Here is a 26,712-nt window from a genome sequence, read left to right on the forward strand (position 1 = left end):
GGCCCCAGTGCCAGCCCTGCAGAGGGACTCGGGCAGACACGCCTGGCCTTAAGTCGGTGCCAGCTTTCTCCAGGGCTCCTGTGAGCCTCCTGCACCTCACTGAGGCCTGCTCTCCGGCGACAAACAGGGACCGCAGAAGTTCTCCTTCATCCAGCTACCCTGGGGTCACTCAGACTAAAAATGCAAACAAAGCCCCTTTGCAAGTCGGGCCATCAGAGAGGGATCTGGAGGGAGGTGGCCGTGACGGAAGGGGCAGCACAGGGCGGGACGGCTGCAACCCCCCCGCAGCTGCCTGCCTTCAGAGAAGCACACGGTTAATTACTGTTTTGCCTAAAACATTAATTTTTTTTTTTTAAATTATTTTATTTATTTATTTTGGCTGTGTTGGGTCTTCGTTTCTGTGCGAGGGCTTTCTCTAGTTGTGGCAAGCGGGGGCCACTCTTCATCGCGGTGCGCGGGCCTCTCACTATCGCGGCCTCTCTTGTTGCGGAGCACAGGCTCCAGACGCGCAGGCTCAGTAGTTGTGGCTCACGGGCCCAGTTGCTCCGCGGCATGTGGTATCTTCCCAAACCAGGGCTCGAACCCGTGTCCCCTGCATTGGCAGGCAGACTCTCAACCACTGCACCACCAGGGAAGCTCTAAAACATTGATTTTTATTAGTGATGCTGATGGGATTGCATTTGTGGCTTATCTCTTAGCTGGCTTAGCAGGTTTTTTTGGCTGGGCCTCTTATCTCAGTTTATTTACTCAACTAGGGGATTCTCTGCAGTCCTTCGGGGAAAGCAAGTTATGCTAATTACTTATCAGTCGACACAGTTTGTTGAGGGCCTGCTCAGCTTCCAACACACAGCTCAAGAGGCGTCTCTCCGGGAGCAGCTGGTGTCCCAGGGCCCATCGGCCCCGCCTGCCTCCTGGCGGGTGATTATCTGTTTGCAGCAGTGTTTCCTAAGGTAGCGTCTTCCTGGCCGAGCTGTGTGCCATCTGGCAGGTGGAGATGCTCCACAAATGCCTCAGCTGGGGGCGGGGGGATGGAGTGGGAGGCAGGAAGTTGCCAGCAGCTCCCGCCCACGTGGCGCTCCAGATGGGGATCAGGGGTTACCACTGGTCAGTGGAGGTTCCTGAGCCCCTCCTCCCGCTTTGCGCGTTACCTCTCCCACCTGCCAGCCAGGGTTGAGCTCATCTGTGCTGTCTGTGTCCTGGAGGTTGGGAGCCAGACCCTGCTCCCACACTGGGTGCCTGGGTCTAATATCAACACACAATGCACCTGCGCAAGGCCTGAAGCTGGTGGGAGCTTGGCAGTGATAAGACCCCTTCTTTCCATCTCATCTCATCCACCAATTATGACAGTAATTTTGTCGACATTGGTTATTAACTTTTCATCTCCACTGATATTATGCAGTCGATTTTGTGAACTAACTGGTGAGTGGTGCATTTTTATATGGACCCAGATGGATTCAAAGCAGGTTAAAAAACTATCTTTCCGGGGTCTTTTTTTAAAGAGGCAGATAAGGTTTACTTATTTTTTTTTTCCTTTTTGGTTGACTTATCATTTCTGACAGCAAAGTCATGCGATGATGAAACTGTTCCCACACTTCCATCTGTAAAATGCTCTTGCCGTGGCACTGTTTCTTTTAAGTCACTGTTGTTACTTTCTCATTCTTTGCTGAAGGGTCATCTTCATTTTGAACAGAAGATCAAGTTCATTCAACAAATTCATCAGGTAGCCTATCACTGAGGTCATTGAACTTGGCTTTGAGAATCGCAGTTCTTTGAAGCCCTCTGTCACACCAATGGATCTGTCTCTGAACAGGGCCAACAAGTGGTTAAATTGCAGTGGAAACACCTGTGGTAAAATAATATAAATAAAGGAATCTTGAAGGAGGGAAGCTGAATTTACAAAGAAATATTTGTGTACAGCTTCATAGTGTGTGGACTTTCACAGAATTGCCTCATTAAACTGACACATGCACACTCAAAATGCTCACCCTGTTTGGCCCTGAACAACCATCCTGGAATGGGCAATAAATGCAGAAATTAACCTTTCTGCACACGGTTGTTTATGTCATGTTTATTTATAATAGGCAATACCTATTATGATGGGGGCTGGTTAAGTGAGCATGGCAGATTTGTGTGGCGGTTCCACTGCCTGGAATACTAGTCTCTGATTAATAACTGGACTTGGGAAGGCCATTTAATGACAGGAGAAGTGGAAGAGCAGTGTGTGCAGTGTACTGGTGGTCCCTCACCGGTACAGCCAGACCATGCCTCTGGAAACTTCTGGTTAGCTGCATGACGGAAGATCAACAGTGTTCAGCTGGGGGACTATAGGGACATTGTTAGATGCGTATTTACTCCATTTTATACCTTTTCTATAATGTGTTTTTATTGTTAATTAAGACAATATATATTGCATAGTGTGGGTATTTTGCTGACTTTAAATCCGTATGTGACAACAATGAGACACCACTACACACCTGCGAGAATGTCTAAAATCCAGGACATTGACACCAAGTGCTCGTGAGGATGTGGAGCAACAGGAGCTCCTTCATGGCTGGTGGGGATGCAGAACGGGGCAGCCACTTTGAGAGACAGTCTGGAAGTTTCTTACAAAGCGAAAGGTAGTCTTACCATGTGACCCAGCAGTCATACTCCTTGGTATTTACTCTAATGAGCTGAGGACTCGTGTACAAACAAAAACATGCACACAAATGTTGATAGCAGTTTTATTCGTAATCATCAATACTTGGAAGCAACCAATATGTCCTTCCATAGGTGAATGGGTAAACTGTGGTACATCCAGACAATGAAATATTACTCGGTAATAAAAAGAAATGAGCTGTCTTGCCATGAAAAGACACAAAGGAACTTTAAGTATGTACAGGCACACCGCTGAGATACTGCTGGTTTGCTTCCAGACCACTGCAGTAAAAGGAATATAGCAATAAAGCAATTTTTTTGGTTTCCAAGTGCATATAAACGTTGTGTTTACACTACACTACAGTCTATTAAGTGTACAATAACATAATGTGTAAAACAATGTACATACCTTAATTAAAAATACCTTATTGCTAAAAATGCCCACACAATCTGAGACTTCAGTGGGTCGTAATCTTTTTGGTGGAGGGCGTTGCCTCGATGTTGACGGCTGTTGACTGGTCAGGGTGGTGGTCGCTGAAGGCTGGGGAGGCTGCAGCAATTTCTTAAAATAAGACAGCAGTGAATCTGCAGCATCAGTTGACTTCCTTTCAAGCATGATCTCTCAGTAGCATGCAATGCTGTTTGAGAGCAGTTTACCCACAATAGAACTTCTTTTGAAATTGGAGTCAATCCTCTCAAACCCTTTCACTGCTTTCTCAACTAAGTTTATGTAATATTCTTTATCCTTTGTTTTCATTTCAATAATCTTTATAGCATCTTCACCAAGAGTAGATTCCATCTCAAGGAACCACTTTCTTTGCTCATCCCTAAGCAACTCCTTCCTCATCCATTAAAATTTTTATTGTGAAATTGCAGCAATTCACTCACATCTTTGGCTCCACTTCGAATTCTAGTTCTCTTGCTATTTCCACCACATCTACAGTAACGTCCTCCACTGAAGTCTGGACCTCTCAAAGTCACCCATGAGGGTTGGAACCGTCTTCTTCCAAACTCCTGCTAAGGTTGATGTTTTGATCCCTTCTCACCAATCTCAAGTACTCTTAATGGCACTTTGAAGGATGAATCCTTTCCAGAAGGCTTTCAATTTACTTTGCTTAGATCCACCAGAGGAATCACTGTCTATGGCAGCTATAGCCTTATGAGATGTGTTTCTTAAATAATAAGGCTTGAAAGTCAAAATAACTCCTTGATCCACGGGCTGTAGAATGGATATTGTGTTACCACGAAAACGACATTAATCTCCTCTCCATCTCCATTAGAGCTCCTGGGTGACCAGGTGCATTGTCAATGAGCAATCATATTCTGAAAGGAATCTTTTTTTTCTGAGCAGTAGATCTCAACAGTGGGCTTTAAATGTTCAGTAAACCATGTTGTAAACAGATGTGCTGGCATCCAGGCCTTGTTGTTCCATTTATAGCAAACAGACAGAGTAGATTTAGCATAATTCTTAAGGGCCCTGGGATTTTCAGAATGGTAAATGAGCACTGGCTTCAGCTTAAAGTCACCAGCTGCATTAGCCCCGAACAAGAGAGGCAGTGTGTCCTTGGAAGCTTTGAAGCCAGGCACTGACTTCTCCTCTCCAGCTATAAGAGTCCTAGATGGCATCTTCTTCCAAGAGAAGGTTGTTTAATCCGCACTGAAAATCACTAATGAGCTGAGCTAGATCTTGTGGATAACTTGCTGCAGCTTCTACATCAGCACTTGTAGCTTCACCCAGCACTTTTGTGTTATGAGATGGCTTCTTTCCTTAAGCCTCATGAACCGACCTCTGCTAACTTCAGACTTCTCTTCTGCAGCTTCCTAACGTCTCTCAGCCTTCATAGAATTGAAGAGAGCTGGGGACTGGCTCTGGATTAGGCTTTGGCTTAAGGGAATGTTGTGGCTGGTTTGATCTTCTATCCAGACCACTCAAATTTTCTCCACATCAGCAATAAGGTTGTTTCTCTTTCTTATCATTTGTGTATTCACTGGAGTAGCACTTTTAATTTCCTTCAAGAACTTTCCCTTTGCATTCACAACTTGGCTAATGGTCCAAGAGGCCTCACTGTCAGCCTGTCTCAGCTTTCGACATGCCTTCCTCACTGAGCTCAGTCATTTCTAGCTTGTGGAGATGAAAAGGCAGAGCACACGGGATGTTTAGTTTTGCATTTGGCAAAACTCAGAGAATGTACAAAGTAAACAGTGGACCCTAATGTAAACTGTGGACTTTGGGTGCTAATAATGTATCAGTGTTGGTTTATCCATTAATGGTAACAAACGTAGCACCCAACCCAAAAGGGCGGTAAGAGGGGAAACCAGGTGTGGGGGAATAGGTGGGAATTCTCTGTACTTTCCGCTCAGTTTTTCTGCAACCCTCAACCTGCTCTATAAAAAATTAAATTACATTTTAAAAACCTGTAAATGCCCATCATAGGACATTTGGAAAATACAGAAAAACAGAAATAAAGAGAAATTCAAGGATCTGGGAGTGAGCGTGCCCTTTTGATTTAAAGTGAGAGACGTGTGGCTCTGTCCCTAAGAGCTAGAACATGCTTGGCATCTAATTGACCAAATGAAATTTGTTGACCGAATGACTGCATAGTGTAGAAGTGGAAATGACTGTATAATTGGCTTTGTTTACTGAGCGTCGTATTGTGAGCTGCAGCAAAGTACTTCTCTTTAAGGCAGGAGTGTCCCCTGGTGACTGTGAGCCTTGTGAGGGCACACAGCTCTGTGCACAGGTGACATTCGGGTGGGTAAAGAGCTCATCACACTTATTTCAGGGACAGTGGCCCAGGGCACGGGCTTCCAAGAAAGGGGGTTACCACGCCCTTGTTTTCTGGCTGCTCGTATGTTGCATGATGAAATGGCATCGTCTCCAGGGGACACCGGGCATCCTGTGCTGACCTCCCTGTCCCCCCTCTGCAGGTGGTCATCACAACAGCCTTAAGCCTGTCGGCAGTGGCCCCACCTTTGCCATCACCACTGCCACCGCCACCATGGTCTCTGTGGACCCCGAGACACTTGGGGGCCCGTCCCCCTCCAGCGTGCAGCCCTGCCACTTCCTGACCCTGGCGCCCATCAAAATACCCCTGCGGACCACACCCTTCTCTGGTAAGTACACAGCCTGGTCTCTCAGAGCCTTGGGCTGGTTTGGAGTCCACAGCGTGGAGACCAAGGCAGGGACCTGCCGTCCCCCAGATTCATGGTTTCCTGCGTTCTCGTGCTGGGGGCGTCGGGAGAGGGCTAATCCTCAGATCATGCAAACGGACCTCAGTTCCCTTGACCAAGGTCATGTTAGATAACCCGGGCGTTTTCTGCCATAAAGCAAAGTGTAAAGTTTCTGTCTGAAGAAATGAGACCTGCCTTTACTAACTCTTCACGGGGAGTGATGCACATGACCGAGAAATTTCTAATTTTCTTATGTGGGGCTTGGAAAAAAGCAAAGGCAACGTGATGGAAAACAGTTAAGCATCTGAGTTAATAAACCACAAAAAAGTACAAAACTGAGAGTCGCATGGGGCTCTCACTGAGCCAGCCCTCCTGGGCTGGCCAGGTGGACCTGCTCTGAACACATGGGGTGGGGTCCTCCCCACCACGGCGGGACCGGTGCAGAGGTCCACCAAAGCCCGTGGCTGAGGAAGAGACAGGGTAGCCACCAAGGTTTGGAGTTCATCCGTGCAGCGGGTGTACTATTCTAAGTCCGCGGGGCGGCGGCGGGGCTGGCAGACATTCTGGTGTTGTGAGTGATGCTGAGATGCAGGATGAGATGCGGAAGGCCTGGTCCTGGATTGGTTGCAACTCTGTTGTCCAAACGTGTTCTCAGCTGTACGTGCACATCTGCTCACTGTCACCAGCACTCCACGTGTCCCAGCTGTCCTGGTGAGTACGTGTTTGGGTCCGTCCTTAAATGTCACAAAAACAGCGTTGACTTGGAATGACCTTTAGTAAGTACTGGAGTCTTGGGAGCCAGGACTATTACTTGAGTTTTAGTTTTTCACATGATACAGTAAGACTTGGATAGAAATTCTGTGGAATTATAATATTAATTCTATACTAGAGTTAACCCTAGAATTGTATACTAGCATTATATCATTAATTGCTAGGTTGTCAGTGATAGAAACATCTCTAGATTGTGAGATACATATCTTTTTTTCATGGTAGAAATAGATTAACCTGGTTTCATTACTTTCCAGTTTTGGGAGTGTTTTTGGTTTTCTGGTCGTGTTTCTAGTAAATCTGATGTGGTCTTCTCAACACTGGACCTTGGCTTCTGTGTTTCTGTGTTGACCTGATAAATTAGTTGGTCAATAGAATGTTGTATTCTCAAGAACAAAATCTTATTTCTGTTTCAGCGTGTTAGTGAACATGCAGTTAGGGTGTGACGGGGAAAATAAATAAAACACATGGATAATCTCCTGTGTGGAACATAATTTACAACTGTGTCAAGATTCTGTTTTAAAATCCATCAGTCCACTGGCATTTATTAAGGATGACTTACTATTTTCTGAGCAAATTAATCTTAGAAAGAACCCAAAACCAAACCCTGTGTACCCCAGGGGCGGCTTCACTCTTCATGTCTCTTATATGATTTATAAAGTGACATAATCATTAAGCGTCTTTCCATGTTGGCATTTTATAAGGCTCTATAATCAAATCTGCCATAATGTGCATTCAGTTAGAAAAAGACAACCTCCGTGTGATCTATCTTGTACAAAACTGCCGAAGTGGATGGTCAGAAGATGAAGGGGCCCTACTTAACAGGTGGCTTCTGAAATGGCCTTTGTCTTGCTGGCATTGGTCCCTTTGATCTGAAAGTCAGAAGATGAAGGGGCCCTACTTAACAGGTGGCTTCTGAAATGGCCTTTGTCTTGCTGGCATTGGTCCCTTTGATCTGAAAACCCCAATCACTACAGGGGTTGAAACTGGGGCTACGGGTCTGGACCAGTGACCCTAGCCCCGTGGGCGGTCCCTGAGCTCTTTGACCAATCCCAGTGTTGGATATGGTACTGCCAGGGCTGCCCCTGTAAGTGGTTCTCTGGCAGGGAGGACCACCTACCCACCTAGAAGGGTTGCCCTGGCTCTCCTCTTGATGTTAGAAGAAGGCATTTGAGAGAGACTGGCCAGGTCCCTGATGAAAACCTTCTCAGAATTTCCCTTGAATACTTTCTGAAAACCAAGCCTTGAAGGAGACTGAGGGCAGACAGTTTGTCCATCAGAGCTGGGTTTTTTTAACCCCTGTCAGTAGCCCCATGGAATGAGAGCCAGTGAGATTGAAGAGTGGACTGTCCTGATTCTCAGTGGAGGTCCAGATATTCTGCTTGGAAATCCCTAACCCCCCTGAAAACGGAGTGGAGGAGGGATGGGGATAGGAGAAAGGAAGGCTGGTTGAGGGAGAGGGGCCAAGGGGATAGAATGGCATCGACAGAAAAAGAGATTTCATAGGCCCAGAAAAACGCACCTCTCTGGGAAGTTTGCTCCATATTCAAACTGATTTTATAAAAGCACGTGAACTTTAATTTATCTACAGATGAATAATCCTGCTTTTATTCAGAAGATGATAATTCCCATTTTAGATAAATGAGTTAGACCATTTTATTTACACCCTAAGCTTGGTGATAAAAGCCAGATAACCTTAGAAGCCCTATGTGGTTTAGCTTTATGGTTCTCAACTGGGGGCAGTTTTGTCCCCAGCAGATACTCGCCAGTGACCAGAGACATTTTTTGGTCATTGAAACTTGGTGGTTGCTACTGGGATCTAGAGGATAGAGACCAGGGATTCTGCTACACATCTGACAGCAAAGGACAACACCTGTGGTAAAGGATTATCTGGCCCCAAATGTTAGTAGGGCCTCCATCAAGAAACCCTAGTTCGTGTTCTAGAGGTCCACCTAAACCGTGGAAACCAGGACTGGTGTATGAAGAAGTTCTGGTCCAGTAACTGTAGGACCCGAAAGGAAGAAGGCTGTGTGCTGGAAAGAAGGCCAGCCACGAGAGTGGCTGAATCATATGCCTTTAACAAGATTTAGGATTTCGAGTCAGACACCCTATTTAAAAAACCCCTTGAAGGAGATTGGTTCAAGATGGCGGAGTAGAAGGACGTGCTCTCACTCCCTCTTGCGAGAGCACCAGAATCACAACTAACTGCGGAACAATCATCGACAAGAAGACACTGTAACTCACCAAAAAAGATACCCCACATCCAAAGACAAAGGAGAAGCCACAATGAGACGGTAAGAGGAGCGCAATCACAGTAAAATTAAATCCCATAACTGCTGGGTGGTTGAATCACAAACTGGAGAACACTTACACCACAGAAGTCCACCCACTGGAGTGAAGGTTCTGAGCCCCACATCAGGCTTCCCAACCTGGGGGTCTGGCAACGGGAGGAGGAATTCCCAGAGAATCAGACTTTGAAGGCTAGTGGGATTTGACTGCAGGACTTCAACAGGACTGGGGGAAACAGAGACTCCACTCTTGGAGGGCACACACAAAGTAGTGTGCACACCGGGACCCAGGGGAAGGAGCAGTGACCCCATAGGAGACTGAACCAGACCTACCTGATAGTGTTGGAGGGTCTCCTGCAGAGGCGGGGGATGGCTGTGGCTCACTGTGAGGACAAGGACACTGGCAGCAGAAGTTCTGGGAAGTACTGCTTGGCGTGAGCCCTCCCAGAGTCCGCCATTAGCCCCACCAAAGAGCCCCAGTAAGCTCAAGTGTTGGGTCGCCTCAGGCCAAACAACCAACAGGGAGGGAACCCAGCCCCACCCATCAGCAGACAAGGGGATTAAAGTTTTACTGAGCTCTGCCCACCAGGGGAACACCCAGCTCTACCCACCACCAGTCCCTCCCATCAGGAAACTTGCACAAGCCTCTTAGATAGCCTCATCCACCAGAGGAAGAACAGCAGAAGCAAGAAGAACTACAATCCTGCAGCCTGTGGAACAAAAACCACATTCACAGAAATATAGACAAGATGAAAAGACAGAGGGCTATGTACCAGATGAAGGAACAAGATAAAACCCCAGAAAAACAAGTAAATGAAGTAGAGATAGGCAACCTTCCAGAAAAGGAATTCAGAATAATGATAGTGAAGATGATCCAGGACCTCGGAAAAAGAATGGAGGCAAAGATCGAGAAGATGCAAGAAATGTTTAACAAAGACCTAGAAGATTTAAAGAACAAATAAACAGAAATGAACAATACAATAACTGAAATGAAAGATACACTAGAAGGTCCCATTTGTTTATTTTTGTTTTTATTTCCATTTCTCTAGGAGGTGGGTCAAAAAGGATCTTGCTGTGATTTATGTCATAGAATATTCTGCCTATGTTTTCCTCTAAGAGTTTGATAATGTCTGGCCTTACATTTAGGAATTTAATCCATTTTGAGTTTATTTTTGTTTATGGTGTTATGGAGTGTTCTAATTTCATTCTTTTACATGTAGCTGTCCAGTTTTCCCAGCACCACTTATTGAAGAGGCTGTCTTTTCTCCATTGTATATCCTTGCCTCCTTTGTCATAGATTAGTTGACCATAGGTGTGTGGGTTTATCTCTGGGCTTTCTATCCTGTTCCATTGATCTATATTTCTGTTTTTGTGCCAGTACCATATTGTCTTGATTACTGCAGCTTTGTAGTATAGTATGAAGTCAGGGAGTCTGATTCCTCCAGCTCTGTTTTTTTCCCTCAAGACTGCTTTGGTTCTTCAGGATCTTTTGTGTCTCCATACAAATTTTAAGATTTTTTGTTCTAGTTCTGTAAAAAATACCACTGGTAGTTTGATAGGGATTGCATTGAATCTGTAGATTGCTTTGGGTAGTATAGTCATTTTCACAATATTGATTCTTCCAATCCAAGAACATGGTATATCTCTCCATCTGTTTGTATCATCTTTAACTTTTTTCATCAGTGTCTTATCGTTTTCTGCATACAGGTCTTTTGTCTCCCTAGGTAGGTTTATTCCTAGGTATTTTATTCTTTTGTTGCAATGGTAAATGGGAGTGTTTCCTTAATTTCTCTTTCAGATTTTTCATCATTAGTGTATAGGAATGCAAGAGATTTCTGTGCATTAATTTTGTATCCTGCAGCTTTACCAAATTCATTGATTAGCTCTAGTAGTTTTCTGGTGGCATCTTTAAGATTCTCTATGTATAGTATCATGTCATCTGCAAACAGTGACAGTTTTACTTCTTCTTTTCTGATTTGGATTCCTTTTATTTTTTTTCTTCTCTGATTGCTGTGGCTAAAACTTCCAAAACTATGTTGAATAATACTGGTGAGAGTGGGTAACCTTGTCTTGTTCCTGATCTTAGAGGAAATGCTTTCAGTTGTGCACCACTGAAATGATGTTTGCTGTGGGTTTGTCGTATATGGCCTATATTATGTTGAGGAAAGTTCCCTCTATGCCCACTTTCTGGAGGGTTTTTATCATAAATAGGTGTTGAATTTTGTCAAAAGCTTTCTCTGCATCTATTGAGATGATCATGTGGTTTTTATTCTCCAGTTGTTAATATGGTGTATCACATTGATTGATTTGTGTATATTGAAGAATCCTTGCATCCCTGGGATAAATCCCACTTGATCATGGTGTATGATCCTTTTAAGGTGTTGTTCGATTCTGTTTGCTAGTATTTTGTTGAGGATTTTTGCATCTATATTCAACAGTGTTATTGGTCTGTAATTTTCTTTTTTTGTAGTGTCTTTGTCTGGTTTTGGTATCAGGGTGACGGTGGCCTCGTAGAATGAGTTTGGGAGTGTTCCTCCCTCTGCAATTGTTTAGGAAGAGTTTGAGGAGGATGGGTGTTAGCTCTTCTCTAAATGTTTGATAGAATTCACCTGTGAAGCCATCTGGTCCTGGGCTTTTGTTTGTTGGAAGATTTTTAATCACAGTTTCAATTTCAGTGCTTGTGATTGGTCTGTTCATACTTTCTATTTCTTCCTGGTTCAGTCTCAGAAGGTTGTGCATTTCTAAGAATTTGTCCATTTCTTCCAGGTTGTCCATTTTATTGGCATATAGTTGCTTCTGGTAATCTCTCACGATCCTTTGTATTTCTGCAGTGTCAGTTGTTACGTCTCCTTTTTCGTTTCTAATTCTATTGATTTATTCTTCTCCCTTTTTTTCTTGATGAGTCTGGCTAATGGTTTATCAATTTTGTTTATCTTCTCAAAGAAACAGCTTTTAGTTTTATTGAACTTTGCTATCGTTTCCTTCATTTCTTTTTCATTTATTTCTGATCTGATCTTTATGATTTCTTTCCTTCTGCTAACTTTGGGGTTTTTTTGTTCTTCTTTCTCTAATTGCTTTAGGTGTAAGGTTAGATTGTTTATTTGAGATGCTTGTTGTTTCTTGAGGTAGGATTGTATTGCTATAAACTTCCCTCTTAGAACTGGTTTTGCTGCATCTCATAGGTTTTGGATTATCGTGTTTTCATTGTCATTTATCTCTAGGTATTTACTGATTTCCTTTTTGATTTCTTCAGTGATCTCTTGGTTATTTAGTAACGTATTGTTTAGCCACCATGTGTTTGTGTTTTTTACGTTTTTTGCCCTGTAATTGATTTCTAATCTCATAGCATTGTGGTCAGAAAAGATGCTTGATATTATTTCAATTTTCTTAAATTTACTGAAGCTTGATTTGTGACCCAGGATGTGATCTATCTGGAGAATGTTCCCTGCGCACTTGAGAAGAAAGTGTAACCTGCTGTTTTTGGATGGAATGTCCTATAAATATCAATTAAATCTACCTAGTCTATTGTGTCATTTAAAGCTTGTGTTTCCTTATTAATTTTCTGTCTGGATGGTCTGTCCATTGGTGTAAGTTAGGTGTTAAAGTCCCCCACTATTATTGTGTTACTGTTGATTTCCTCTTTTATAGCTGTTAGCAGTTGCCTTATGTATTGAGGTGCTCCTATGTTGGGTGCCTATATATTTATAATTGTTATATCTTCTTCTTGGATTGATCCCTTGATCATTACGTAGTGTCCTTCCTTGTCTCTTGTAACATTCTTTATTTTAAAGTCTATTTTATCTGATATGAGTATTGCTACTCCAGCTTTCTCTTGATTTCCGTTTGCATGGAATATCTTTTTCCATCCCCTCACTTTCAGTCTATATGTGTCCCTAGGTTTGAAGTGGGTCTCTTGTAGATAGCATATATATGGGTCTTGTTTTTGTATCCATTCACCGAGCCTGTGTGGTTTGGTTGGAGCCTTTAATCCATTCACGTTTAAGGTAATTATCAGTATGTATGTTCCTATCATCATTTTCTTAATTGTTATGGGCTTGTTTTTGTAGGTCCTTTTCTTGTCTTGTGTTTCCCACTTAGAGAAGTTCTCTTAGCATTTGTTGTAGAGCTGATTTGGTGGTGCTGAATTCTCTTAGCTTTTGCTTGTCTGTAAAGCTTTTGATTTCTCCATCGAATCTGAATGAGATCCTTGCCAGGTACAGTAATCTTGGTTGTAGGTTCTTCCCTTTCATCACTTTAAATATGTCATGTCACTCCCTTCTGCCTTGTAGAGTTTCTGCTGAGAAATCAGCAGACTGGACACTATAAAACTCTTAGAGGAAAACATACGAAGAACACTCTTTGACATAAATCACAGCAAGATCTTTTTTGATCCACCTCCTAGAGTAATGGAAATAAAAACAAAAATAAACAAATGGGACCTAATGAAACTTAAAACCTTTTACAAAGCAAAGGAAACTACAAACAAGATGAAAAGACAACCCTCAGAATGGGAGAAAATATTTGCAAATGAATCAACGGACAAAGGATTAATCTCCAAAATATATAAACAGCTCATGCAGCTCAATATTAAAAAAACAAGCAACCGAGTCCAAAAATGGGCAGAAGACCTAAATAGACATTTCTCCAAAGAAGACATACAGATGGCCAAGAAGCACATGAAAAGCTGCTCAACATCACTAATTATTAGAGAAATGCAAATCAAAACTACAATGAGGTATCACCTCACACCAGTTAGAATGGGCATCATCAGAAAATCTACAAGCAACAAATGCTGGAGAGGGTGTGGAGAAAAGGGAACCCTCTTGCACTGTTGGTGGGAATGTAAATTGATACAGCCACTATGGAGAACAGTATGGAGGTTCCTTAAAAAAATAAAACTAGAATTGCCATATGACCCAGCAATCCCACTACTGGGCATATACCCAGAGAAAACCATAATTCAAAAAGACACATGCACCCCAATGTTCATTGCAGCTCTATTTACAATAGCCAGGACATGGAAGCAGCCTAAGTGTCCATCGACCGATGAATGGATAAAGAAGATGTGGCACATATATACAATGGAATAGTACTCAGCCATAAAAAGGAACGAAATTGGGTCATTTGTAGAGACGTGGATAGATCTAGAGACTGTCATACAGAGTGAAGTAAGTCAGAAAGAGGAAAACAAATATCATATATTAACGCATTTATGTGGAACCTAGAAAAATGGTACAGATGAACCGGTTTGCAGGGCAGAAATAGAGACACAGATGTAGAGAACAAACATGTGGACACCAAGGGGGGAAAGTGGCGGGGGGGATGGGGTGGTGGTGGGATGAATTGGGAGATTGGGATTGACACGTATACACTAATATGTATAAAATGGATAACTAATGAGAACCTGCTGTAAAAAAATAAATAAATTGAAAACTAAAAAATAAAAAAAATAAACCTGAGGAAAGGCAAATAAATAAATGCATACATACATACAGACAGACAGACAGACAGACATACAAACCCCTTGACCAGTTCCAAATTCAATCGGAAAGTGGGTTTTCTCTTCCGGAGTGTCGCCAGCATGTGCAGCCTAGTTTGTCCTTGCTGCTGCTCTTCTGCAGGAGCCTGCGCACACCGGGGCCTCCCACTGGCCTCATGCTCATGGCCGTCTGTTCACTCGCCTGCCCCTTCCCCGCCTGTGAGTCACCCGCTGGCGGGCCCTGTCGCCCTGTCCCTGCCCAGCCTGCAGCGGCTCCGGGCCGTTTCCCGAACCTCAGGTCCATTCTCTGTATTGGACATCCGAAGGATGAATCCAGCTGATTCCACGTGTTCACGTAATCTCTAACGCTGTTTCTCTCATGCTTGCTCCTGAATCAGGGGTACGGCAGGGGGAAGCGTGGGCAGGGCAGAGGGTTTACCAAGAGAGGTCTGGGCATTCAGACGTGGGCTGGGAGCCGGCGGTTGAAGGAGGATGAGCAGACAGGGGCGGGGGTGGGCTGCTCTCTTCGTTTCCCCCCCGCAGGTCTCAGCTAACGCACTTTGCCTCATTCCCATCTATTCCTTGAAGCCTTGGAATTTCAGGTTATAGAAGGAACACTTCCGGGGGAAAAGCATATCTTGTATCCTGTCTATTTCTTAGTTTTTAAGGCGAAGGTGGAGTTTATCTGGGGGGAACGGAAGACGTGCAGAGGCATTTGCCCTAGGGAACGGAAGTGCCTTCCTGGCTCTCTCCAGGCTGGAGCCCTCCGGACCTGCACTCCCTCACCTGCCCCCTCGATGTTACAGGGAAGTGGGAAGCGGGAGCCCACATTCAGGAGGGTACAAGCACCAGACAACTCCGGCGTCTGTCCCTCTTTGATGAAATAAACGAAGTGATTATTTTTTAAGAATGATGGTAGCTATTTTCAAAACTTAGCCCACCATTTCATAAGCATTGAAGTGAAAAAGGTAAAATATGAGTGAGAGCCGTGGTGTCCAGTACAGCAAGTGACTAGCAAATACAACTATTAAAAAGTACCATCTGCCTTGGAAGCCATTTACCACCTGTTCTTTTGCTTCCAGAACAATTTAATGGTCTAAATTTAACATTTTGTCCTGCCACAGAACAGCTGGGAAGTGACGATTCTTTTTTCAGTCAGGAACTTACCAGCCAGGCTACATAACAAGGCAGAGTCTCCATGCAGCCTCTGGGGGGCTGTCCACTCATCCCATTAGCGGAATCCAAGGATGCTGAAACGGGCTCTGTAACCACAGTAACCCGGCCATTTGGGGATGCAGCCTTTTCTCTTGTTATCCGGGAATTGTTTCCTCTTCCACTGTAATAAAAAAATGTCATAATACATATTAACATTTTGGAGATTTGTAGAGACAAAAATACTGCTGCAACGTAATTACTTATACCCCAGAGTGCCTGAGACTCAGCTGGCTTGTGAGAAAGACATATGTGTTTCTAATGGAGAGAATGAGCTGCTTTTAGTAGAAAAATTATTGGATTTAAACAAACAAAAAAGGACTTTGTATAGTTTGTTATCCACAAGTGAACTCATACTGTGGATGCAAGATACAAATAGTCAGTCAAGCAGGTGTTAGCGCGTTTGAGCCGTGCCGGGTGCAGAAGTGTCTAAATGGAGATCCAGCTGTGAACCCTTCCTATCAGCAAGTCAGCTTGTTTAAGGTTGTCCCTCTAGAAAAGTCCTCCTGTGACCTGTCTGCTGCAACCTCCCTGAGGAACTGCTGTCACTTGAGCTGTATTCTTCGTTTGCACTGTTAGCTCCAATTCACTCTTTCTTTGAAAAGAAAAATTGGCAACCCAGCACGCACACAAAAGCATGTCTCTGTCTATGCCAAGTATAAAGAACGCTGATACAGTAGACCCCCAAGTACCTCCCACTGAGCCCAAGAAATGGATGTTTCTGTACCCCTAGCGCCCCTGGGAGCCTCAACCCTCCCCAGCAATAATTACTCTCCCAAGTAGGTGCCAATCGTTGCTATGCTGTTTTTGAGAAATACGTTTACATATAAGCATTATTTCTAAACAATGTATTTCATAGTTTAGGCGCTTTTTGAATTTTACATAAATGTCATCATAGTTCGTGCATTCTTCCGTGATTGCCTTTTTTGCTCAAAATGATGTTGTTGTTGTTTTTCGTGAAGTCCCCACAGAGGCTGGTGGCTGTAATGTGGTCACATTCACTGTGGCACAGCGTTTGTTGGTCTGTATGAATCCACGCAGCGCATCATCCGTTCCGCTGCTGGTGGCATCTGGACTGTTTCCTGAAATGTCAGGAACAGTTGCCCCCTCTTTCCTTTTGGAGGCACTTTCCTCCCCTTCTGATAGTCCTTCCAGGTTTGGGGTGTGGGGGAGTCTTTGCACAGATCTGTAGAGTCTGGGGTGCGCAGGACCCTCCCTCTCTGGTGTCCCGAGTGTTCTTATCCCAGGTAGTAAATAATCCCGACTTTATGTCAGTGCCTGTTTCTCCCTTGAGTGCTAGGTTGATAGACCCAGTTTCGCACTGGACACATGCACTTTCTGATGGATACCTCAAGCTGCACTCTTCTATAAAAGCAGTATTGATTTCCTACCCATGGTCCTGCTTATGAAACAATGCAAAACAACTGGTTTCTCCTGTAGGCTTCTGGGTAAACCCCCTCTTCCACTAGCACTCTCTCATTCGTAAGTAGCATCCCAGTCTGCACCCAACACCCCGGGGTCATCCTTGGTTCCTCTTTCTGCCTGATAACCTCACATCCACCCATCAGCGCTGTCTTCCCTCCTAATCTGCATCCGAAGTCCAACTTCCTCGTCCAAAGCGATACCATCTCTTGACTGAGGGGGCTGCACAAAATCTCTCTGCTTCCACTTACCCTTATCAGCCACTGTTTCCTACAGGAGCCAGAGTTCCCGTCTCAAAGATGTACAGCAGGCCAAGCCTGCCCCTGCTTAAGACTCCCACTGATTGTCTCCTGTGGAGCTTAGAACAAACCCCAGACTTCTCCCCAGAGTCTCTGGAACCCCGTTTTGTGGCCCCAGCCTGTACTCTTGCTGCTGTTGGTGCCACTGTCCCTTCTCCCACCGAGCCTCAAGCACACCCAGCCTGGCTGCCTCAGGGCCTTTGCACTGGCCACTGCCCTGCCTTAGAGGCCCTCCTTCACAGTTCAGGCCCAGCTGAGAAGCACCCCTACTTTCTCATCCTAAGGACCCTTGGGAATCAACTCCCTCTCATCACCTGTTTACTTCCTTGATAGCATTTCTCATTGTCTGGAATCATCTCAGTGTCTGTTCCTGGCTTGTTTCTCTCTGCTGCCCTCCCCCATCCCCGGATGTGAGATCCAGGATGGCAGGGGCCTCTGTGTCTTACTCACCATGAGTTCAGGGCCAAGGTCAGTGCTAGGGGCCAAACGGTCTCCCCTTGCCTCTGCTGAAGGAGCACGTCTGCTCCCTGTGTTCTCGATGAGAGAGAGGAGGGGGTGGGCCTGCTTGAAGGTGTTCGTTCAGCACCCCCTCCCCAGCCCAGTCAGTCCTCACAGACAAGGTGGGAATCGGGGCAGCCATCCGCACGTCAGGGCTCCTCGGCGGCGCTCATGGCCGCAGAGCCTGGCTGCTGACGTTGGTCTCCATCCTGGCGTCGATCGGGACGTGCAGTCAGGATGCCCAGGAGAAAACCAGGCTGCTCTGTGAAGGGCTTCAAAGGAGCGGCCAGCCCCCCGTTGCTACATCCTTGAAGACTGGTGTGTCCTGAAACCCCAGCTTTTCACCCTGAAAGTTTGCATGGATCCCATGCAGCTGATCCCATTCTTTAAACTGGGGGACAGTGTGGGAGGTGATTAAAGACCTCCTTACCTAAGTTCCAAAGCCAAGAAGGGCAGAGCGAACCTGGAACTCAGCCGTGTTTCCTGAGGGCCTTGCCTTCCTTTCGTAGGCGTCTCCATCAACCCCTCCCACCATCGATCCCTCCCGCTAGCCACAGTTCACATTGAGCCGTAGAGCCATTGAGCTAGAACCCATGACCTGATGACTGAGGCTTTGGCTGGGCTGCCGGTGCTATAGGGACGTTGACCAAATTCAGCTCTGTGACCAGCCCAGGCAGAGAGGGCGGCCAGGCCACACACACACGTGATGCATGTGGTCTGATCCCTGGAACGGGCCTGGGCTCTTCCAGCGGGTGGGTGTTTTTAGAAGAGACCCTAGAAAGACTGAGAAGATAGGTTGGTCTGCAGATGGAGGAAGGAGGAAGGAGCCCTGACGGTTGTCGCTTTAATGGAGAGCATCCTTTAAGAGAGCATCCTTGGTTGCCACGTTAGGTCCCGTTGCTACAGCCACAAGTCAGAGCCTGGTCTTGGCGAGTTCCCTGTAACGAGAGCAGCCGCCCCCTCCTGGGCTGGGCTGTCTCATTTGATCTGTGATAACAGCGCCATTGGAAACAGTATCCGTGGCATCTAGTTGAGGATGCGGGAGGGGATGAGGTGCCGGACGTGCACTCACTGGAGGCCGTGGTCCAGGAAGCACCTGGGAGCATCTTCGGGCCCAGCTGCTTTGGTCTTAATTCCCAAATTGACCCTTTTGGTGTGTCAGTAAGATTATGGCCGCACACACAGAGGCCTCTGCCTTGTAGGAGTGCGGGATCTGTGTTTATTCACTGGCCCAAGTCAGGGAGGGAGCTGGCATTTTGCTCCTGGTGATTAAACTTCTGGAGCCCACGGGGGGCTGCTTGAAGCATCCTCCAGGCGCCCAGTCCTCTGGCAGCTCCAGCTGCGGAGAACAGCTAAGGAAGGGCGAGGACACCAGCACAGGGTCTATGTCCACCCTGCCTGTGATGCTGGGCCACGCGAGAGAGAAGTGAGTGCTTAGGAAACTTTAGCTGAGGAAGGTGCGCCCCGTTGAAATAATGCTATCGGTGGTTTGCAGTTTATAGACGCCGATAGTTAGGAGAGCGAGCTTACTTAGCCAACAGCATACGAGCTCCTCATTTCCTTAAGAAGTCAGCTAACAGCCGTACCTGTCAGCTACTGCAGGGAGTGGAGAGGGGAGGGCGCTGCTTTGAAGCAGACCCTGGGCAACGCTGGCTTTCACCACTCGCCTCCCCTTCCCTGATGTATTTAAGAATGGCTGTGCTCGAACCTAGGTTATGACCGACGTCCAAGATTCAGTTCACCATCCGTGTGTCTCCTGAGCTCCCAGGGTTCTTGGGACGAGACTTCTCAAGCTCGGATGCACAGGACGTTTTTCCATTTGGGAGGACTGATGGGGGGGAGCGGCACGGAGCCCCCGCTTTGTGCTGGGGTCCAGGGCTCCCCCTGGCACCTTGTCTCAGCGCAGGTTGGGCCCATCCAGGGACGGGCTGCAGGCCCACCTTCACGAGAAAAGGGATATGAAGACGATGCTCCTGGGAGGACCCTCAGGAAGGAGTCAGGATAGGATGTTAGCACGACCACCTGCACGCTCGCTGCTGGGCTCCCATCTGGCCCTGCTGCCATGGTCTTTCCTCTTGCTCCGTTCACATCCCGGCCTCTCACTGGAAGTCCAGTTGAGAGGTGAACTTGTCTGTGGTGACTGGCTTGACCCCTTCGGTCCAGCAAAAGCTTTCCAGCCTTCAACCTCCCGTCCTGTCCTTGTCTCACCTGCCACTTAAGTGACAGCCAAGCTGTTCACGAGAGTGCACTTCATCTCCCCACGCTGAACGTCCACGGGGCCGGGCCGCGGGGCTGGCTCTTTCCCCGCTCAGCACTTAAACCAGCTCTGAGGATATTTCCCAGGTGGGAGGCTCGGCCACTAGAGGACATGCAGTGACTTCCATCGGTCAAGTTAGGCTGGACTGTTACAACTAAATCGCTTTGTAGAATAGCCCCCTCCTTGTTTATACAACATGTAGAGAACATGTTTTTTCCTGTTCTCCGCTGTGTAAATACAGTCCTACTGACTGAAGAAAGAAACAGTCATCATCCGGTACATCTCCTCCTAAAGGTATTATTGTGTTTCCCTGCACACAGCTGCTCAGCCTCACTGGGGAGACGTGGGTACTTATGATCCCACCTCTAGCCACAGAAGGAGGCATCGGCTACATCTCATTTGCTTTCTGCTGGAGAGAAAACAGCAATGCTCTGGGCCCTTCAACATAAAAGAGAGTTAAAGGCACAGAGCCCGAGAAGGCCCATGGTGCTCACAAATGACCCACATCTGGGGGCTTCCCTTGACTGGGGCTGGGAAGTCGCCTAGGATCACCTATCACCGTGCAGTCAAGCGTGGGCTGGAGAGGAGCCTGGACCGGCCAGGTGCCAGGTGTTTACGTCCCACTGGTCCCGAGGGGTGAGGGGTGCAGGGAAGGCTGGAACCTCAGAGCCAGGGAGGTCTGGATCCCAGGAGATGAGGCGAAGGGGAGCCCATCGCTTCAGGACAGAGAAACAGTTCCCGACCGTCTAGAAAAGAGCCGACAAAATGGTCCAGACCCCATGCCACCCTCTCCACCATGCCCAGCCTGGGGAAGCTTCCTGCTCTCCACTCTGGTCAGGTCGGCTGACAGCCCTCGTGGTCAAGCATGTGGTTAAACCACAGGCCGAGGGGCAGTGCTTGCCCACGGGGTCCAGTCTGGGCGTTCGGGGAGGTGTGAGCTGATTTCTGTGAGCGCCGCTCTCTCGGGAGGAGAGCAGTGTCTGAATTAGTCTATGAGCGCTGTACAGGACTGTCTGCTCCCAGGCCCCCAGCTGCTCTGTTGTCCTGCACAGATCTGAAAGGGAGGAGGGCTCGGCTTCCGCTAGCTGTCAGAGCAGCCCCCGGTGTGCGCACGCGGGTGGGGCCAAGGTCAGGACGCGCCAGGAGAGCCAGCAGGGACTCATGCTGCCCGAGTTCTAACAGCAGATATATGTATGTAGTTTGCTAATTTACACACGTGGACGGAAAACACGCACATCTGAGGCTTTTCAAGAAAACACTGAAACTGTGATAGTAACCAAAAGAACAGAACGTGCTTCTTTTTATTTATTTATTTATTTATTTATTTATTTATTTATTTATTTATTTATTTATTTATTTAGTTTTGGCTGTGTTGGGTCTTCGTTTCTGTGCGAGGGCTTTCTCTAGTTGCGGCAAGCGGGGGCCACTCTTCATCGCGGTGCATGGGCCTCTCACTGTCGTGGCCTCTCTTGTTGCGGAGCACAGGCTCCAGACGCGCAGGCTCAGTAGTTGTGGCTCATGGGCCCAGTTGCTCCGCGGCACGTGGGCTCTTCCCAGACCAGGGCTCGAACCCGTGTCCCCTGCATTGGCAGGCAGATTCTCAACCACTGCGCCACCAGGGAAGCCCCAGATCATGCTTCTTGTGCTGAAAAGGACCCCTCTCGTCTGGGACTCCCAGACGCTGGGCTTTAAACGAGGGCCTGGAGCCCGCTGTCAGTGGCCCTGACGTTTAAATGCTCTGGGAGCCTGGAGGATGGCTTTCCCGAGCGGGCTGTCTTCCCTTTGTTTTTCTGTTTTTTAATTGGGATGTTGCATTCGCTAAGGTGGCAGGGACAACCTGCTCAGATCTACTTAGGATCATGGACTCTGCAGGGGCAAAGTGAGTAGAAAAAAATCTGAATTTTCTTAAATAGATTCATTCGTCCCATTCCCCACTCAGAAAATCAACCAGCCACCCCACATGTCCTGAGCAGGATCAGACCAGGTCAGCGCCCACTGCATCCCGCCCTTTGGGGGCTGGTCGTTATGCGGGGAGCTGGCCCAGGTACACAGGACCTGGAGGGCTGTCTCAGGTCGGGTGGCCCCAGAAGAAGACTCTGGGGTGGAGATTTTATGTGAGCATGGGTGGAGGAGGGGGAGTGTGATAGGAAAGCAATAAGGCAGCAGAGGGTCTACCAGGTTCTTCTAGCAAGGAGGCAGGAAGCTAGGCTCTTCCCATCAACGTCTGCCTGCGTTTGGTTGAGGGCAGCTCCGGATGGCTCAAGTTTCCTGGCATTTCTGCTCACCCCACACCAAGGCCAAAACTGCCCGCCACCAGACACAGCCCTGAGGCAGAGAGAGTCAGTCCTCGTGGTCGCAGGAGGAGGCCTTTGGCCTCATGGGAAGGTGAGGGCTTCTGGAGCGTGGTGGGGCAGCCTGTGGACTGTGGACCCTCTGGGAGCCAAGGTCCCAGGGATGCAAGGAGGGATGCGGTGTGCTTGGTTTGTGACCTGACCTCTCCAAAGGTCATAACAACCAAAGATGACATGTGAGGTCGTGAAGACCTGCGGACTGTTCTCACAGCTGTGACATTTCTTACCACGTGTGGCTGTGGGGCCTGCATGCCATCCTGTGTGTAAACAGTGAAAGGGACTCCCTTGGTTCACGGTGAGTTGAGATGTTGGCCGGGGAAGGAGGGCCTCAGACTCCAGGCCGTTCTTCAGGGCTCCCCCAGGCTTCTCTTGACCTTCAGGGCAGCTCTCTTCTCTTGACCTTTAGGACAGCTCTCTTCTCTTGACCTTTAGGGCAGCTCTCTTTCCGGGTGACGGGGCAGTGGCAGTGGCCAGGCAGACACAGGAGCCAGGCGAGGCAGCAGATGCGGCTATGCTGAGTGATGGGTGCCAGGACCGGGCTCAGCCCATGGAACCATCCAGCACACGGTGGGCGTTCAGTGAGTGCCCGTTGAATAAAGAGGTGCCTGTGGACATAAGAAGAAAACACCAGCAGAACCACCGTGAAAGCAGGGGTCTACGGAGGTCCAAGTCCCAGCCCTGCAGTGGGCGGCAGTGGGGATCTGGAGTGTGTGTGGAGCCAGGAAGAGCCCCGTGGCAAAAGAGCACCGTGATGTTAAAGATCTTGGCAGAAAGAGATTTCAGCCTGGGGACCCCGTTCGAAGGGGCTCTGAAATCTAAGGGGTCCGTCCGCTTCTCTCTCTGGCATTGCTTTGGTCAGCGGTGAAATGAGACGCCAGAGTGAGGTCATCCCTGAGACGCTTCCGGTTCTCCTGAGCCGTGAGACCACAGAGCAGGGTCCATGCGCCGCGGTGCAGGGATGCGGGAGCCTGGCACCTTCCAAGGTCAGGACAGACCACAGCCAGGATGCCAGGTGCAGTCCTTTGTGAATATCTTCCTGGTTTAATGCTCTTGCATCAACCCTGTTGGGCCTTTGTAGTGTATTTAAGGGTCTTGTGCAGTCGTTATTGGGTTAGTTTATTCTGTTTTGGACAGCCAAGCAGGGAGGGGGCTACCGAGGTGACACGAGTGTGAGATGCTAGAGGTTGGACCAAGCAGATCATGATGGGGGCTGGGGAGCGGTCTGAGTTGGGGTCCGAATTAAAGGTCCACTCAGCAGACTAGTTGCCTAATGTTTGTGGATGTGCGAGAAAGATGGAGTCAAGGGTGGCATCGAAGATTTGTCCTGAGCAACGAGCGAATGGAAATGCCCTTCATCACACAGAGGCCATCTGAGCAGGGCTGTCCTGGGAAGGCAGATCCGGAGTTTTCTCTGACCCTGCTTCTTCCTGTAGCACCAGCCTGCGTCTCTCTTTCCTTAAACAACCTTCCTCCAAGTAAGCCGCCTATTCCTGGGTATAATTTCTGTCTTCCTATTTTCTTCTGAGCTCAATCCAAGCAGGTCTTGGCTTCTCCACTCCACTGAAAGTGCTCTTATAGACGTCACCAACAACTTGGATTTTCCTAAATTCACATGGTGCATTCTCTGTCCTCCTGTTACTGACCTTTATGGCATTTGACGGAGTTAATCACTCTCTCCTCCTTGACACGCCCTTGTTGGATTTGCCACCAGGTCACCATGAGCCTGGTTACTCCACTTTCCTGGGTGCACCTCCCCGTGTCTGTGCTGTGTGTCTCTGGCCACCCCCCCATCCTCCAAAGACGGAGCCAACCTGTGTTCAGTCCTTCACAGTCTCCACTCAGCTTCTCCAACAAAGCCTCCTGAGTTGATGGGTACAACTTCCAGTGAAATCGCCCATTCTCATGGCTACATTGTCACCTCTACAGCGTTACCCCCCAATTCCAGACTCGCGTGTCCAGAAGTCCACATGACATTCCTACTTGTATGTTTAGTAACCACCTCACACTGAACAGATCTCAAACTGTGCCTAAGTGTCCTTATAATTCCAACAAATAAGCTATAATTTTTATTGTACTCATTTTTTCTCAAGGCAGCCACTGGGGAAAAATAAAAAGAAAGGGGATGTAGGGTATGAAAGTGGAGGGTATGTAAGGGGCAACGGCTGGGGGCGGGAGGCAGGGACACTTGTGGCTCTTTGGGCATCCTTTGGTAGTAGTTTTGTGGTCACTGAGACTGTGCCCTTGTTCCTGGAGAGGCTGTGTAGACGTTGGTAAGAGGCCTTGGTCTAACAGAGAGGAGCTTGTGTTTACTACCCAAGCCATCCGATGTGCATTAATTATGTGTATGTAGCTGTCATTTGCCACATGTCATAGAGTTATGACATTTGTTAAAGATTCATTTGGACTTATAAAAGGATATATGCAAGATAAATAACCCAATTAATAAATAAGCAAAGGATCTGATAGATGTTTCTCCAGAGAAGACATACAAATGGCCAATAAACACATGAAAAGATGCTCAACAACATTAGTCGTCAAGAAAGACAAATCAAAACCACAGTGAAACACCACTTCTTACTCACTTCATGGCTAAAATAAAAAGATGGGCAAGTGTTGGTGAAAATGTGGAGAAGTTGGGACCCTCATACCCTGCTGGTGGGAATGCAAAATGGTGCAGCCACTCTGGAAAACAGCCGGGCAATTCCTTAAATGGTTAAACATAGAATAACCGTAAGACTCAGCAGTTCTGCTTCTAGGTATATACTCAAGAGAAATGAAAACATATGTCCGCACAAAACTGTACACAAATGTTCACAGCAGCGTTATTCATAATAGCCCCAAAGTGGGAAAACCCAGATGTTCATCAGCTGATGAATGGGGAAATTAAATGTAGTGGATCCAACAATGGAATATTAGTTAGCAATAAAAAGAAATGATGCACTGACACGGGCTACAACATGGATGAACTTTGAAAACATTACATTAAATGAAAGCAGCCAGTCACGAAAACCGTGCCTTGTATGATTCCATTTATGTGAAATGTGCAGAATAGGCAAATCCATAGAGACAGAAAGGAGATTAGTGGTTGCCTAGGGTGAGGGGTGGGATGCGGAGGCCTGGGTGGAAAAGGAGAGTGATTGCTAGTGGGCCCGGGCTTTCTTTGTTTGGGGGGGGGTGGTGACAAAATATTCTGAAATGGTTTGTGGTGATGGTTGCCATTCTGTGAATCTAGCGAAAACCACTGTCTTGGACACTTTCAGTGGGTGAATTGTATGGTATGTGAATTATATCTTAATAAGGCTATAATAGAAAAACAAATATACACACAACCCCATTTCACTCCCCTCCCCCCCCGCCGTGTGCAGCTTCGCGGGGAGTTGCAGCGCGTCCTTCTGGAATAAAGTGACACGTGAAAACCACTTCAGATCCCAGTGGTTAAACATCTCTCCTGGAGGGAGAGCAGGAGTGGTCTGTCAAGCCCATTAATTTCCGTGATTTTCTATTTAAGTACGTTTTCAGGTCACTTCCAGCCCTTTCCTGGGAGCTTTGCAGAGCTGGATGATTGTAACCGTTGTTACGTCTGAGGCCGGGGTCCTTTAGAAAGGGGCGCTCAGGCCCTGAGAGGTGGGATCCTAGCTGCCCCGCTGTGTTGGTCTGGCCACCTGAGGTTCCGGCCCCTCGCCATCGGGGAAGGGTCCCCTGGGCGCTGGGATGGAGGGGTGGAGGCTCAGGAGGAGAGGCTGTGGGTCAGCTGGGTGGAGGGATGAGGGATGGGGGAGAGGACTCAAAGGCAGTGGAATGTCAGGCCTGGGCAGTGCCCGGATCCCGTCAGCGGGAGGCGGATGCTGGCCTCTTTGGCAGTGCCCGCTCCTGTGCAGTGAAGACAGGGGGCGCTGTGACCGGCAGGGCCTCCCCGGGCCCCTCTCTTGGAATGAGTCCTTACCTGTTACAGGCGAGACCAGGAGCGCTGCTCAGGGGACCTGTAACCAGAGTGCGTATCCGGACCAGATGTGCACGCTGGTCAGCAGACACACATCCTCAGGCACATTTAAGTAACTGGTAAACCTGTGACCTGAAATTGACTTTATTGTTTTCCTAATGGCACATAAACTTATTTTAGCATTTTTATTCACGTTTATGGGAGCGGTTCCCTATGTCCCTTTTCTGTAGAGATAACATGGGGAGGTGACCTATAGTCTAGCTTTGCTCGTAGCTAACGGTCCCGGCTAAAACCTTCTGAAGATCCTTCATTGACTTAAAGAAGGAGTGAAATCTGGAAAGGCACAGGCTTTGCCTGCGGGAGGGGCTGAGCTTACCACAGCTGCTGTTT

At 47.5% G+C, this 26,712-nt stretch overlaps 1 protein-coding gene and 1 long non-coding RNA gene across 2 annotated transcripts in view; both read left to right on the top strand.

Annotated features, from left to right (window-relative positions):
* The window catches only part of LOC309642169, a 998,009-nt gene that overhangs the window by 232,172 nt on the left and 739,125 nt on the right, over positions 1 to 26,712 (top strand). The window lies entirely within an intron of this gene.
* Positions 1 to 26,712, top strand: part of TCERG1L (transcription elongation regulator 1 like) — a 203,670-nt gene that overhangs the window by 34,358 nt on the left and 142,600 nt on the right. The window contains exon 4 of the mRNA XM_082423207.1: positions 5,566 to 5,751. Coding sequence (XP_082279333.1) covers positions 5,566 to 5,751 — 186 coding nt within the window. The remainder of the gene's footprint in view (positions 1 to 5,565; positions 5,752 to 26,712) is intronic.

The sequence above is a fragment of the Balaenoptera physalus genome (assembly GCF_965194825.1).
Source record: "Balaenoptera physalus genome assembly, chromosome: 14".
NCBI classification, from domain to species: Eukaryota; Metazoa; Chordata; class Mammalia; order Artiodactyla; family Balaenopteridae; genus Balaenoptera; species Balaenoptera physalus.